Genomic DNA, 16,315 nt, shown 5'->3' with positions numbered 1-16,315 from the left:
CTACATGGGGGAGTTTAGAGTAGATGATCTCTAAGGTCCCTTGACAATTTCACTTTTCTGTAACATTTCTGTAACTTTCTACAACCCCAGAGAAGGTAAAGTTGAAAAGCTGAACTGTCTAACCACAAAAGAATACTGTAGAGTTGAGTACTTTTTATTTTCACTACTAAGAAAATACTAAGTTATCCAGGTGCCACAAAAAGTACAACCTTGCTAGGCAGGCAGGTGCAGGATGTCCTGTAGTGCCAAGATGGCCAGTCGCGCAACTGCAGAGATGTTCTGATGCCTTTCTCAGAAGTTTATGTACTTCTGGCACCATGCCTGAATTACTAGCATGCAGAGGTGGCCATGCTGTTTACAGCAGCATAGATAGTAGCTCAGGTAAGGCAGTAACATCTACTTCTGCTGTGCTCAGCGTGGGGAGGATTATAGGGAAGAGTATAACCTCTGCTGTTCCCTGAAGTTTGCCAGCACTGTCACTTACAAGGTATGGGGAAGTGAGGGAACAGAAGAAAGCCACTCATTGCGCCTCTGGTGTTCTTTTGTGATCTGAGAAAGCAATTAACTGGGTAAGTAAAAGATTTTAGTGTCTGGGCTTGGATAAGCATTGGGTGTAACATTTAAGTAACATTTTTAACAGTTTCCAAGTTTAGTCAGAAAATGGAAAACTGTGATTGAACATTTCAAGGAATTATCTGACAGTTTTCTGAAGACCAGTGTTCAAATTCCGGCTCTGCTACTTACTAGCTAGGTTACCTTAGGCAAATCCTTACCATCTCTGGGCTTCAGTGTCCTCACTGGTAAAATTAGGGAGTCTCCTCTAGCTCCAAAGTGATCCTATGTGTAGATGATTGGGGGAAGTTGCATAATGCTTTTCTAAAAACTTAAGAATAAACAGCAATTTTGGGGGGGTACTTTAAATGGGTAGGGAGCTAGATAGGTAGGGAGGAATCAACCAACAGCACATATTAACTGCCTACTATGTGCCAGGCTGTGACTTAAAGGTCCCTTTCAGTCTTAGAATACCATAAAGGTATGTCATATAGAATCTCTAACAACAATATACCTCTAACTGAAGTCATATTGTTTAGTAACTAAAATCATTTCTGGCTGGGAAACAGGTCCAAATGCAAGTATTAATTTGTAAGCTAAGGTTTTATTCCTAGGCTACTTAACTCATTATCAATATATTCTGTATTAGTCAATATTCTTAGAAAGCAGAATTTGTTTGTACCTTCTAAAATTCATTTTAATACCATCAATACATGTTTACAGAATATAAAAATGATTATATTTTTATACTCCAGAGTGTTTGTGGATTGGTAAATATTATGTAATTATATGTTAAAAGAAAACTAGACCATGAAGGCTATCAGAAACAAGCAAAGACACTATGTACCTGAGCACAGATGGATGGCATAAAAATGAGATAAGCAAGGAAAAGACTAGGTGCACTGGAGCCAGAAAACTTTTCTTCTCTAATTTTTTTATTTCTTCAGACCTCTGAGAAATATCCTGTCCCAAGAAATAAAATAAAAAGATTGGAGAGGAATGGGGATACTAAGTGCAATGAGGGCACGCTCCATAATTAGGATCACAGGTTAGACCTAGGACTAGAAGGGACCCAAGAGGTCAGCCAAGTCAAAACCCTTATTTCAGAGGAAGAAACTGAACCTCAGAGAGGTTAGATAAGTTGTTCAAGGCTACATCGGAAGAAAATCACAGGCAGAATTTGAACCTAAATTCTCAGATTTCAGAGTCACTGATGGATATGTATAACCGCAGCAGAAGGGGAAAGTGAGAGGTCAAGCTGTCTGGTGAGAGGTATAGGGAAGGAGAAGAAAATAGTCCATCGAGGAAAGAAGAAATCTAGTTGAAAAATGAAGAAGAGATGTTAAAAAATGAAGGAGTAGGAAAAAAGTTGGGATTCAAAGACAAGCACAGGAAATAGTGCATTAGTGTGGGGCTCTAAAAGGGAGGGAGAAATTGTGCTAGTCCATAAGACTCTGGTTAGTATTTGTTAAACTCCTGGAGATAAGTCTCAGTTCTAAGAATCTGTATTTTCTCCATTGTTGGAACATTGAAGGTCTGACCTAATTCTTCACTATCCCCCCTCTACCCTCAGGTTCTATGGAAAGGGACATGAGTTTCTAGGAAGTCTACCCCTACCTTACCCTGTTGGCTCTGAAACAGTTATACAGGGATCCTGAAGTTTATTAGGGTTTTTTAAAAACTACTAGTTAGCATTGTAGAGGGGGCTTGGGAGCCTTAAAGTAATTAACAAGCAAGGAGACAGCGATAAGCTCTATAGGAAGGAGCAGCAGTAATAAGAAAAAAAACTACTTTCCTTGAGGAAGAGAAAAAAGACTTGGGACCAAAAAATATGGCTAGATTAAAAATGGTCTGGGCACTGATTTCATGCATGGCGTGCTGGAGAAGAGAGGAAGAAGGAAATAAAGGGGACTAGAAATCATCAGTCCCTTCTGTCCTCTAGACTCAGTTTCTCTAGCTATAAAATGTGTATGAAATATAAGGTCTAAGAATACATGAACTTCAAGGCACACTCGAACTAGATTCTAGGAACCCTTGCCTTTCCTCTTTCCAATAGCTGCCAGAAAGTCCTGTAACCTGTGAAGCAGGTTAGAAAAGTTACATTAACATAGAATGTCAAAACTGGAAAGGAATCCAGAGATCACCCAGGCCAATACCCTCTTTTCAGAGTTGGAAAACCTTTAGTGGTCAGCCTTGTAAAAAAAGCCCAAGCCATAGCAGAAAAAAAAAGACACACCCCTCCTAAAATAAACAGAAGAAGCGGTCCTGGAGCTTTTACTTGAAAATATTCGGTGACCCATCCAAACGTCCCAGCTAAAGAAATGGCAAAGCCTGTATTTGAACGCAAGTCCTCGGGACCCCAGCTAGGTGCAGCGCCCCTTCAACTAGCGCACTAAGTCTTTTGGGACACGGCGCGTCTTGGCCTCCTCATTTGTAAATGGGAATTGGCCGACACGACCCGAAGGGCATCGTCCAGGCCCGCTGTCCTGCCACGACTCCAAGCGTCTCGCACTGGCCAGCTGGGGGCACGTCCCTCCTGCGGCCTGGGTCTCAGTTTCCTTATCTGTAAAACGCTGGGCATGGGCCTACGTGGGCATCCCACAGGGCGCCTTGTGGGGCTGCGGCTACCCTCCCAAAAAGGCTCCCGAGTCCCGCAGGTCCCGAGCCCAAGCTTGGGGGGGGGGGGGGGTGAGAGTGTGAGGGGAGCGGGCCGGCTCTGCCGCGTCACTTCCGCTCCCCGGGCCTCAGTTTCCCCCGGGCAGGCGGCCGCCGCGGCTAGGCGGGCGGGCGCTACCTGTGCAGCGGCGGCAGGTCCTGCGCGTCGCTGGCCGGGTCGGGGGTGTTGGGGATGACGCCCAGGATGGTGCTCTGCAGCGACGTGCCCTTGAGCAGGCGGCTGCGCACCAGCTGCAGGTTGCGGGCCGAGTCCACGCTGGTGCGCATCGTGGAGCCGGGCAGCAGGACACCCTCGTGGGTCAGCAGCAGCGGCAGCCGGCTCGGGATCTGGATCGCGCTCACGGACGACATGGCCGCGGCTAGTGGGCCCGCCGGGAGCCGCGATCCCGAGTCTGAGAGGCGACGGCGCGGGGGAGGCAAAGGTCGGGGAGAGGAGGGGGACGGGCTGAGGCGGATCCGCGGACAGCGGCAGACAGCCGCAGCCGCTTCCGCCCCCGAGCTACGGGCCGCCGTACGGCTCAAGCCCGGCCGCTGCCACCGCCCCATTGCGCTGCCTGCCCCCTGCTGGGGCTCCGAGGCTGTAGCAGCGTCGCATTTCAAGCGGCGACCGCCGTAATTATCCTAATAGAAGAAGCAGAATCTCAGAATGCCCAAGCGGGGAGAGATCTTACAGGCTATCCGGTCCAGCCACCTTCATTTTAAAGTGGAGAAAAGTGAAACCCAGCTAGGGACTTGTCAAAGAGTACACATATGTTAATTAAATAGTGGAGTTGGATCTTGCAGCAAAGTGACTTTTCTGGCGTGCTTCTTACTGGTCTATAAACATGAAGAGCCTACTGTGTGCCAGTTCTTGCTAAGGAAGGCAAAAGGCAGCCCCTGCTGTCCGGGAGCTCACGGTCTACCGAGGCAGCCTCGGGAGGGAGCTGGAGGCAGCTGGGACCTGTCCCTTGTTACAGTTTCAGTGTGGTCATTTACCTCAGAAATTGACAATCACCCACAACTAAAGCCTCGGTGGTTTGTTTTGTTGATTGGCTAGATTGAAGAAACTGTTACTGCAAATTGTATCTAAAGGTGGAAGTACATTCATTCTCCCCCCCCCCCCCCCCCCCCGGCCCCCCAACTCCTTGTTAGTCATTTCCTAGCCCACCCCTCGAGGGCTCTATAAGCCTTGCTTCAACTAATTAGGAATAAGTGTTTTAGAAGGCTCGGGGAATGACACCAGCGTGGAGGCCAATAATAGTGATACCTGACATTTATATATGATTGCTTTTATGTTTGCAAAGAGCTTTATATCCACTATCTTTTGAACTTCACCACAGCCCTGAGGAGAGAACATGTAAATAACCACTGGCACACCCTGTGAGGTAGCCTGGGTTTGGTTTTAAACCACCAATGCAATAAAGCAAGTTTTTTGGTTTTCCAGGCAGTGCATTTAACGGTTATGTTTACACTATACTGTAGTCTATTAAGTATGTAATAGTATTACCTTCATTAAGAAAGACTTTACTGCAAAAAAAAAAGCTAACCATCATCTGAGCCTTCAGTGAGATATAATTTCTTTGCTGGTGGAAGATTTGCCTCCATGTAGATGGCTGCTGACTGATCAGGGTGGTGGTTGCTGAAGGGTGGAGTGGTTGTGACAGTTTCTTAAAATGAGACAGCAATGAAGTCTGCTGCATTGATTAACTCTTGAACACTTATTGTAGGGTTATTAATTGGCTTAAGTTCAATTTGTTGTGTCTCAGGGCACAGGGAGGCCTAAGAAGAGGGAGAGAGACCAGAATGGCTGGTGGGGTAGAGCAGTTAGAATACTTGCAACATTTATCAAGTAAGTTCAAGGTCTTATATGGGAGTGATTTGTGGTGCCCCAGAAGAACTACAAAAATCACTGATCACAAATCACAGTTAACAGATATAATATTAATAATGAAAAAACTTGAAATATTGTGAATTACCAAAGTAATTCACAGAGTAAAACACAGAGACAAGATGTGAGCACATGCTTTTGGAAAAATGGCACAGTTGCCACAAACCTTCAATTCATTAAAAAAAACCAAAACAACCCACACAAGTATCTGCAAAGACCAATAAGATAACACAATAAAATGAGGTATGCTTGTATGTACAAACAATATACAGTATAAAATGGGGGTGATCAACAGAGAGAAAGCACTAACATTAATTGTAAAGGTAACCAGACCATTGTTGGGTTAGAATGGGGATACACACTAAAGATTCCTCTCTGTCATTTCAGCATCTTTCATTCCAGGAAAGAAAGAATTGGAAAAACTGACTGAAAATGCCCAGGAGAAGGAAAGATTGGGGTCCCAGTCCCATGGGTGGCACTGTAAACCTTGGAATGGACTTGGAAGACAGCATGGTTTATGGCCTCACCTATGTAAGAATGCCTTTTTCTCTGTTTCCACAAAGCAAGTAGCTTAGTTGCATGCAAGGAATCCTGTAATAAGGTTACTTTCACCAAGCCTGGTCCGATTTATAAACTTTTTAAGCTTGAAGGAATCTTGAAGACCATCTAGCCCAACCTCTTTATTTTTCACATGGGGAGTGTGGGACTCAGAGAGGATAAAGTCACATGATCACAGAATCTAAGAATTAGTAAGGATTTAACCCCCACCCCTTCTTCAACACCTCCAATAAATTCCTCTTGGAAAATATCCAGTGACAGGAAACCCTTCTTGCTGAAGCATTTTAATTGTTTGTAAGATTTGCTCTGTATCAAGCCTAAATCTACTTGTAACTTTCATCCATTGCCCTGTAACAGTGAGATCAAGGGAGGCTGTTCAATTCAAAAAAATCTCCATGACTTTTCATGGCATCTAAAATGACATCTTTAGTAGTTCATTTCTTTGGGTTAACAATTGCCCCTCTAGGCTCAGCTTTTAAAATGCAAATATCCCCAGAAGGAAAAAAACCCATTAAAGTCCCAGTTACTTTGAGAGTGGAGCATCTTGGCAGTGCTGAGGCTAGTACATAGAGCACTGGGCCTGTTCAAATCTGGCATCAGATTCTTATTAGCTATGTGACCCTAGGCAAGTCACTTAATCCTGTTTGCCTTAGTTTCCTTATGAGCTGGAGAAGGAAATGGCAAACAGCTCCAGTATCCTTGCCAAGAAAACCCCAAATAAGGTCACAAAGAGTCAGACACAGTTGAAAAAAACACAGCAATAGTTTTTAGTGTAGGAATAGATCAGGTCCTTTCCCCTGATGGGTGGAGAAGTCAAAATAACAGAATGTTAAGGCACTTAATGCTTGTTAAAATGGATTGAATTGTAGCATATTAGAGTCTACTCTGGAAGAGACCTTAGATAACAGATCATATTTACTTAGCGCTCTGGGGTTTACAAAGCACAATCCTAACAAAAAATTTTCTGAAGTGGGTGTGCATTATAAAGGATAGGCTTGGTGATTTGCCACAGTTACAAAATTACCAAGTGTCAGGATGGCTTTCAATCCAGTGGCCTTTCTTCTAAGCCACATTACCTCACTGCAGAACAAGATGTGTAGATGCCCATTGCATTTCCCCAGAACAATTCTTTTATGAAGGGAAGTGGGGTGGGAATGGCAAGTGGGACTTACAGAAATGTATTCATAACTTATACTCTTTTTTTCATACCCAAGAGAAAAATCACCCTGGGGGATACTTATTGGAGCTCAGGGTCTCTTAATAAGCCAGAAGGACAGAAAGCTTTCTCAGATGGAAAATATCATGCTGCTTGGAGAACAATGATCCCAATTCGCCCTAAACCAAAGTAAGTGGTTCAAAAGCAATGGGGCAGTTTCCATCAGTTTCCAATTCCATTTAATTCAATAAATATTCAAGTGTATGGATCTAGATTCTGGTACAATGGATCACTGTGAGCCCAAGGGAGATGAGAGAGGGAACAAATTATTGTTAAGTTCCTACTATGTGCCAGACACTGAGCTTAGTGCTTTACAAATATTATCTAATTATCTGATTTCAAACAATTTATTTATTGAAAATATATTCAAATATTGCCTGGTAAAAGCAATTCTCAAGAGATTAAAAGTAGTTCTGAGTATAACCTTTGAGTCCCTTGAGATCAGGGACTGTTTCTGTCTTTCTTATCTCCTGTGCTTAGCTTAGTAACTGGCACATAGTAGGTACTTAATAAATGCTTACTGATGACTAAAAAGCAAATGAAAGTCAGCAAGAAGGTTAGAAGAAGTAGGTGAAAAGGTTCTCTGCAGTCTTGGGAGCTTTCCACCAAACTCCTAAAATCTTCTTTTTAAAAGACTTTCTCTTATCCAAAGGGTCCATAGCTAGGTCCCAGATGAATCCCCAAAGAAGCAAAATTAGCCTAAACTGCCCCAGGTCTGCACCATAACATTTTCTCTTGCCACAGTCTTGGATGGTGAACTCACATCTCCCCAATTCCAATGTTGTGTTCTGGCTTACAACAAAGTGCCTTCGATTTCCAAAGCCCTGGGTAATGGCAGCACAAAGATGAAATAAGGAATTGTTCTTGCTGTCAAAGAGCTCAGGTTGCAACTAGAGACAGAGATAGTAATCACCACAATCCAAATCAGAATATAAGTGCAAAGAAGAGGGGCAGGGGTGCTATGAGAGAGGGCAAGGCTCTCTCAGATTCTTTCGTCCATGACCAGAGATATCTGTTTGAAGCTCTGTAGCAGCTCTGGTTGCCAGCAGTACTACAGAACCATGATCCTTCTAAACCTGCTACATCTTCCCTGTCCAACATCACAGTTTGTGAAATGCCTTATCATATAGATGTCCCAGAGAGTTTTGAGGATTTGAGGTGAAAAGGACCTAAATATGGAAAACTGTGGTTGTTAGAGTGGGTGAGTGCCAAAGCTAAAGGAACTATTTTAGAAAGGGACAAGTAAACATTCCATAAAGGTGGCACTTTTTGACAAAGGCTACCACACCCACTGCCTATATGTACCCAACAAAGAGAACCTAGAGGGAGACAACTACTTAGTGTGCATTCTGGGGAAATGGGGAAAGGACTGAACAAGGGACACTTTTAATATTGTTTTTATTGCCTGAAAGGGGCCGCTAGGTGGTGCAGTAGATAGAGCACTAGTGCAGGAGTCAGGAGGACCTGAGTTCAAATCTCACCTCAGACACTTGACACTCACTAGCTGTGTGACCTTTGGCAAGTCGCTTAACCCCAATTGCCTCATCCTGGGCCATCTTCAGTCATCCTGATGAATATCTGGTCTCTGGATTCAGATGACTCTGGAGGAGAAATGAGGCTGGTGACCTGCACAGCCCTCCCTCACTCAAAACAAAGTCAAGTGCAAGTCGTGTCATCATTTCTCTGATGGCATAGTCTTCTTCGGCAACAAAGGATGAACACACACACTCTTATGGCCTGAAAATGTAATACATTTAATAGCATTGGGGTATTAGCAAAACTGTACTTGTCATTGAATATTTTTGCTTCTCATGGACATGATAGGTGGGAGTGATTTTCAAATGCAAAGGGGCCCAAGTTTCAAATCTTACTTGGACATATAAATGCTTTGTGTGGATCTGGTCCCTATATTATTGTCTACCAAAAACAAATCCCATTTCAAAAGAGCCTTTCCTTAACTGGCAAAGAGGGAGGGCAATGTTTAGGATTTTCATCAAGAGATTAGGAAAGTCAGTTCAGTTTCTTCACTAGATATCTATCCAAAGTTCTGCTTTGGCCCTGGTCACCAGGAAGCCCAACCTTCCTCCTGTACCCCATGCCCTTCCATTGTATCATCACTATACATACTGGGAATTTTTGAAGATTTGGTGTGAAAAAGGCCATAGGTTGGAAAACTGATTACTTGCGTGAGTAGGCTCCAGGGACACAGGGAGTCTTTCAGAAAGGGACAGGCTGCTTTATGACAAAGCAGCCTGTCATCTTCTCTATAAAAGCAGAAGCACAGACTCTCTGCATTCTTCACAATGAAAGGTCATCTAATACAATTGCTACTGGGAAATAAATTCTTTTTGCAGCACTTTTTGCAGATGTGACAAGTCATCATCCCCTGTGACTGAAGACCCCTAGTGATAGTACAAGTTAGCCTTAGCTTTCCTTTAGCTTTCAAGGATATGATGAAGGCCTGATTAATCAGATGATCCTGTTGCTCCCAACTTCTTCTACAGGTCCTCCACTGCACATCCTGTGGATGACGCTGGCTTGTTCTCCTACCTTACCAATTCGTGGCTAACCCATCTCATGATACAAGGCGTCCGAAAATGCCTAAATGAGCACACTGTGCCTTCTCTATCCATAGATGACAGCTCAGAAAAGAACTCTAAAAGGTAACACTGACAATGGAAACCTCAGCATATTGACCAGAGTAGTTGTTCTTGATGGAATGGTGGGCAAGAGAACTCTAGAGTAGCAGATAGGGCATATTCCCCAAAGACAAAAGAAGGAATCCTCCATGCTCTAGTTTAGAAGAATGTCTCTTTTAAGTATCATTCAACAATCGTCTCTGAAGCAGGCATTTGACTAGAACTCTGAACCAGCAGTCAGGAGATAAAGTCATAGACATATCACTTAGCTTTATTCTGCCTCAGTTTCCTCCTTTGTAAAATGGGAATGGTATTATCCATTCCACCTACTGCATGGAAGACTTATGGGAATGAAATAATTGTGAAACTGCTTTGAAAAGTATAATATGATGGACAAATTGCAGGCATTTAATCTACTTTCCTAATTTGATTTGATACATCATATGCAGTCTTCTATCAGGAAAATCTTAGTTTACAGGTACTGTTTCAATGTCTTCCTTGCCTGGTACTTTCTATTTCTAGGCTCCAAGTTCTCCACAGTGACTCAAACTTGAGGCCTTTTGGAGATTCTCATTGTTAAAATAATCATAAATCATTTATAGTTGGAGGTATAAAGAGAATTCTTACAATGAACATACAGTGTAACAAAAGATTTCTTGGGTGCATTAACACTAACCTTTCAGTACTGCTACATTTTTTGGGGGGAAGGTGATAACTTCTGATCCTTTGCTTTCATGAGAGATAGAGGACAAACTGTCAGATGAGGGCAACTGTAGAAAAGAAGTTACCGTGCTAGTTGTGGGGGAGTTTTGCAAATCATTTGATGTCTCTAGACAATGTGGACACAACCCCAGAACCTCACTGTAGTAGGTAGTATAGTAGTATAGTAGTATAGTGTGGTATAGTAGAGGCCCAGAGGTCCCCAGTTGTATCTTTTGTGAACTTTAAAAACTCTGTAATAACAATAAGGATATCCATAACGTAACAGAATAATGATCTCATTGCTGTGAATACCCTAGCTGCCAGTGCAGCTTGTAACCAATGCATATTCTCATTCTCTGCTATTCTTTTCTCCATCTATTCCATAGAGGATCTCCCCACTATGCTGGAAGCCTTCCTCTGGTTCTTTTCACACAAATGATAGAGATGATGAAGAAGATGATGATGATAATGCTTGTTTTTAACATTTTAAACCTCTGTCTGCTCTAGGCTCCTTCAACCAACTCAGACCAAAATCCTTCTTTGCCATAACAGATGATTTTCATGAGTCTCATAGGCATTTTATAGGATTTAGAGCTAGAAGGGACTTGTGTCATCTCATTCAACCCTCATCCCCCTTCCTTTATAGATCAAGAAATTGAGGTCCAGAGAAGAGGAGTCACTTGCTGTGATTAAAAAAAAAGATTATCCCTTAGTGGACACATTTTTGGTCTAGAGTTTCTCCAACTCTACCAGGCTAGAGTTCAGGTGATAGACACACAGTTGTTGTCATCATGTACATTGTTATTCATTTAAAGAACACTGTAATGTTTGCAAAGTGTTTTATGGTCTTTCCAGCTCAGTTTAACCTGCCAGACTTTGAACTCTAGGCCCTGCTTCATTTTGGGAGCAGAAACTTGTCATTTTACAGGTGAGGAAACTAAGGCCTAGATAAGGGGCTTGCTTAGAGCCACACAGCTGGTGGGTGTCTGAGGTGGGGTTTGAACCTAGGTCTCCCTAATCTCCAACTCTAGTACTTTATCCACTACACCTTTCATTACTGCCCCTTTTACAAATGAGCATATTTAAGTTCAGAGAGTGTAAGTAGCCAAAGTTCACATAGGAAGGAAGGAAACAAGCATTCATTCATTCATTTATTTATTTTCAGTAATCCATTTATTTATTTATTTTTATTAATTTATTTATTTAACTTTTAACATTCATTTTCACAAAATTTTGGGTTCCAAATTTTCTCCCCATTTCTCCCCTGCCCCCACCCTAAAACGCCAAGCATTCTAATTGCCCCTATCACCAATCTGCCCTCTCTTCTAACATCCCTTTCTTCCCTTGTCCCCATCTTCTCTTTTGTCCTGTAGGGCCAGATAACTTTCTATATCCCATTACCTATATTTCTTATTTCCTATTAGCAAGAACAATACTCGACAGTTGTTCCTAAAACTTTGACTTCCAACTTCTCTTCATCCCTCCCTCCCCTCCCATTCCCTTTGGGAAGGCAAGCAATTCAGTATAGGCCATATCTGTGTAGTTTTGCAAATGACTTCCATAATAGTTGTGTTGTGTAAGACTAACTATATTTTCCTCCATCCTATCCTGCCCCCCATTGCTTCTATTCTCTCTTTTGATCCTGTCCCTCCCCAAGAGTGTTGACTTTAAATTGTTCCCTCCTCCCACTGCCCCTCCCTTCCATCATCCCCCCGACCCTGCTTATCCCCTTCTCCCCCACTTTCCTGAATTGTAAGATAGGTTTTCATACCAAAATAAGTGTGCATCTTATTCCTTCCTTTAGTTGAATGTGAGGGGAGCAAGCTTCATGTTTTTCTCTCACCTCCCCTCTTTTTCCCTCCACTAAAAAGTCTTTTGCTTGCCTCTTTTATGAGAGCTAATTTGCCCCATTCCATTTCTCCCTTTCTCCTCCCATCATATTTCTCTCTCACTGCTTAATTTCATTTTTTAAAGATATGATCCCATCCTATTCAATTTACTCTGTGTTCTCTGTCTCTCTTTGTGTGTATGTGTGTGCGTGTGTGTGTGTGTGTGTGTGTGTGTGTGTGTGTGTGTGTGTGTGTGTAATCTCACCAAGTACTGAGATACTGAAAAGTTTCAAGAGTTACAAATATTGTCTTTCCATGTAGGAATGTAAACAGTTCAACTTTAGTAAGTCCCTTATGACTTCTCTTTACTGATTACCTTTTCATGCTTTTCTTCATTCTTGTGTTTGAAGGTCAAATTTTCTTTTCAGCTCTGGTCTTTTCATCAAGAATGCTTGAAAGTCCTCTATTTCATTGAAAGACCAGTTTTTCCCCTGAAGTATTATACTCAGTTTTGCTGGGTAGATGATTCTTGGTTTTAGTCCTAGTTCCTTTGACTTCTGGAATATCATATTCCACGCCCTTCTATCCCTTAATGTAGAAGCTGCTAGATCTTGTGTTGTCCTGATTGTATTTCCACAGTACTTGATTTGTTTCTTTCTAGCTGCTTGCAATATTTTCTCCTTGACCTGGGAACTCTGGAATTTGGCCACAATGTTCCTAGGAGTTTCTCTTTTTGGATCTCTTTCAGGTGGTGATTGGTGGATTCCTTGAATACTTATTTTGCCCTCTGGTTCTAGAATCTCAGGGCAGTTTTCCTTGATAAATTCATGAAAGATGATGTCTAGGCTCTTTTTTTAATCATGGCTTTCAGGTAGTCCCATAATTTTTAAATTGTCTCTCCTGGATCTATTTTCCAGGTCAGTTGTTTTTCCAATGAGATATTTCACATTATCTTCCATTTTTTCATTCTTTTGGTTTTGTTTTGTGATTTCTTAGTTTCTCAAAAAGTCATTAGCCTCCATCTGTTCCATTCTAATTTTGAAAGAACTGTTTTCTTCAGTGAGCTTTTGGACCTCCTTTTCCATTTGGCTAATTCTGCTTTTGAAAGCATTCTTCTCCTCATTGGCTTTTTGAACCTCTTTTGCCAATTGAATTAGCCTATTTTTCAAGGTGTTATTTTCTTCAGCATTTTTTTGGGTCTCCTTTAGCAGGGAGCTGATCTGCTTTTCATGTTTTTCTTGCATCTCTCTCATTTCTCTTCCCAGTTTTTCCTCCACCTCTCTAACTTGATTTTCAAAATCCTTTTTGAGCTCTTCTGTGGCCTGAGCCCATTGAATATTTATTTTGGATGTTTGGGATACAGAAGCCTTGACTTCTATGTCTTTCCCTGATGGTAAGCCTTGTTCTTCCTCATCAAAGAAGATGGGAGGAGATATCTGTTCACCAAGAAAGCAACCTTCTATGGTCTTATTTTTTTTTCCCCTTTTTTGGGCATTTTCCCAACCAGTTACTTGACTTTTGGGTCCTTTGTCAAGAGTAGGGTATACTCTGGGAATCTGAAACAAGCATTTATAAAGCACCTACCATGTGCCAGATACTGGGCTTAGTGCTTTACAAATATTATCTCATTTGATCCATATGACCACCTTGGGAGGCAGGTGCAATCATTATCCCCACTTTATAGCTGAGGAAATGGAGGCAGACAGCTTAAATTACTTTCTCAGGGTCACACAGCTAGTAAGTCCCTGAGGTTGGATTGGAACTCAGATCTTCCTGACTCTAGGCCCAGCTCCCTTGTGCCACCTTGCTGTTAGTAAGAGGCAGAAATTGGACTTGAGACATGGTGATCTGACTTCATGCCCAGTGCTCTTTTTTCTACTCACCCACTGCTTCTTTAATGGCCAGTGACCCCACCCAGTCTAACACGATTGCAGTGCCTGCAATGTTTGATTGTCCCTTAAATGCAAAGAATAAGAGCCTGGTTCTGTTTAAAGGCTTCGACGCCTCTGGGGAGAAGAAGTTGCAAGATCCGGTTGTGAAAAAGCTTCTTTGACTCGTGTGCTCTTCAAGTTCCAGAGAACAAGAATTTTCTTTGATTTCTTGGCAAGCATGTTCTTCAGCATTATGAGTGTCTTAGGACCCGTAAGTAATGGACTTCATCATGTCTCAGGGGAAGAGGACACAGTGCAGAAACTGAGCTGGTTTCATTTCAAAAGCAATGCTTCGGGGTTTTCTATAGTCCATTTCTGAATCCTAAATGAATCCCTAGTGTGTCGTGAAGTCAGTACAGGGCACCAACAATGTCTGGCCAAAGAAGCAGCTTTAGAAACGATGGTGAATCTCTTAGGGAAATATTTATTTCTTTGGGGATGTGAATAGTGCCTTGGTGTTATCCAGAATAATTCCTCATAGTATTGCCTTAGGAAGATTTTCCACTTTTAGAAGCTGACAATTTGAAGGATATCTACCATATACTCTCATAAATGGTCCCTCAATATCACCAATACAGACCCAATGGACTGGATGTACCATTTGGGGAACCTATGGTCTCAAGGCCACATGTAGCCTTCTAGGTCCTTGGGTGCAGTCTTTTGACTGAGTCCAAGTTTTACAGAACAAATCCTTTTATTAAGGGGATTTGTTCTGTGAAGTTTGGATTTGGTTAAACTTGAGGACCTAGAGGGCCACATGTGGCCTGGAGGCTGCAGGTTCCTCACTCCTAGTTTAAACCAAGGGTTCTCAACATGAGGTCCACAGATCCCATTCCCTAAGGGTCTGTGAACTTGAATGGGAAAAAAGATTACAACTTGATTTTCACTAACTTCTAAATTTGAAATTTCTCATTTTCTTTTAATCATGGATGTTTGCAACAGATATTCATAGACTTCCTCAAACTACTAACAAAGTATATGACACATACACAAAAAAAGCAACCTGGAATTTCCAGTAGTTTTATTTATATCAACAAACTGATATTTCAGAAGTGATGGAACTCAAGACAATGGTGTATTGAAAGACCTTTGCTATATAGCATTCCTTTTTTGTTCCTAGGTGCTACTTGTGCCAAAGATCCTTGAAAATGGTGCAAATGTATCAAGGAATCTTTACTATAGCATCGGACTTTGCTTTGCTCTTTTCATCACTGAATGTTTCAAATCTTTGGGTTTGTGTGCATGTTGGGTCATCAACCAGCGAACTGGGACAAGGGTGAGAACAGCTGTATGTTCACTGGCTTTTGAAAAGCTCATGGAATTTCGATCTTTAACCCATATGTCTATTGGAGAGGTAAGTATTTTTTTTTCTTTTTTTCAAGGCAGGGGAGGCGAAGCATTTGGGGTTAGGTGACTTGCTCAAGTTCACACAGCTAGTAAGTGTCAAAAATCTGAGGCTAGATTTGAAGTCAGGTCCTCCTGACTCCAGGGCTGGTGCTCTATCCCCTGTGCCACCTAGCTGCCCCAAGGTAAATATTTTTAACTACATTTCTTAAAATCATGGATCCAGAGCTTGAAGGGACTTCAAAAGACAACTTGTCCAACAACTTCATTTTCTCAATGAGGAAGCTGAAGCTCTCAAAGTCTCCTAGAGCAAAATGCCCAAGGTTGCATAAATATTATGCATCAGAAGTGAAATTTGAAACCAGGTCCTCCAATGCCAGTACTCTTTGTCTGCCAGTAAAAGTCATGGGCACCTGAGAGTCTCCAGAGCCACTCCACAGAGTTGTTGGGTTGTGGAAGCAGGATGTACATGTGGCTAAGTAGACTCTTAAGAGGAGAAACTAAAGGAATGGAGGAGAAGAGGAAGGGAGCAAGAGAATAAGGATGAATAGAGAAAGCCAAAGTAATTAAGCTTTGTTGTAAGGAGTGGAAACAGGCATTAAACACCTATTTCAGGTGCCATTTGGTAACTCCAGTGTCATCACTATAATTTGTCTATGTCTACAAGATACCATTTGGATTTATGGAGCTTGAATATACTTAATGTGAATCTAGTAAGTCTCCTTTCTCCTCGCCCTCCTACCATTTCCTGGAATTCAGTTAATCAGTTAATGAGGAGTCAATAAACATTTATTCAGTTTGGACCGTGTTCCAAGCACAGTGCTAAGGCCTGAGGCTTCAGAGAAAAACAAGACAGTCCCTGCTCTTAAGGAGCTCACAGTCTATTAGGGGAGGCAACACATAAGCATCTGTGCATAAACAAGTTTAATACAGGATAAATTGGAGATAATCAAGAGGGAAGGCAGTGGAAATAAGAGAGATCAGAAGAGTGTCCCTGCTCT

The 16,315-nt window shown here is 42.2% G+C and overlaps 2 protein-coding genes across 3 annotated transcripts in view; one reads left to right on the top strand and one right to left on the bottom strand.

Moving 5' to 3' along the window:
* Positions 1-3,736, bottom strand: part of LONP2 (lon peptidase 2, peroxisomal) — a 132,897-nt gene extending 129,161 nt beyond the window's left edge. Inside the window, exon 1 of the mRNA XM_072632147.1 lies at positions 3,347-3,736. Coding sequence (XP_072488248.1) covers positions 3,347-3,579 — 233 coding nt within the window. The 5' untranslated portion in view covers positions 3,580-3,736. The remainder of the gene's footprint in view (positions 1-3,346) is intronic.
* The window catches only part of ABCC11 (ATP binding cassette subfamily C member 11), a 71,118-nt gene continuing 55,190 nt past the window's right edge, over positions 388-16,315 (top strand). Inside the window, exons 1-6 of one of the 2 annotated variants that reach the window (XM_072632142.1) lie at positions 388-569; positions 5,498-5,626; positions 6,868-6,998; positions 9,374-9,532; positions 14,034-14,181; positions 15,091-15,324. In XM_072632142.1, coding sequence (XP_072488243.1) covers positions 5,528-5,626; positions 6,868-6,998; positions 9,374-9,532; positions 14,034-14,181; positions 15,091-15,324 — 771 coding nt within the window. In that variant the 5' untranslated portion in view covers positions 388-569; positions 5,498-5,527. Of the gene's footprint in view, positions 570-5,482; positions 5,627-6,867; positions 6,999-9,373; positions 9,533-14,033; positions 14,182-15,090; positions 15,325-16,315 lie in introns of both variants that reach the window. The other variant, XM_072632141.1, reaches the window with a different exon arrangement.

The sequence above is a fragment of the Notamacropus eugenii genome, chromosome 1 (assembly GCF_028372415.1).
Source record: "Notamacropus eugenii isolate mMacEug1 chromosome 1, mMacEug1.pri_v2, whole genome shotgun sequence".
In the NCBI taxonomy this organism is placed as follows: Eukaryota; Metazoa; Chordata; class Mammalia; order Diprotodontia; family Macropodidae; genus Notamacropus; species Notamacropus eugenii.
This window is presented reverse-complemented; position numbering and strand designations above follow the sequence as displayed.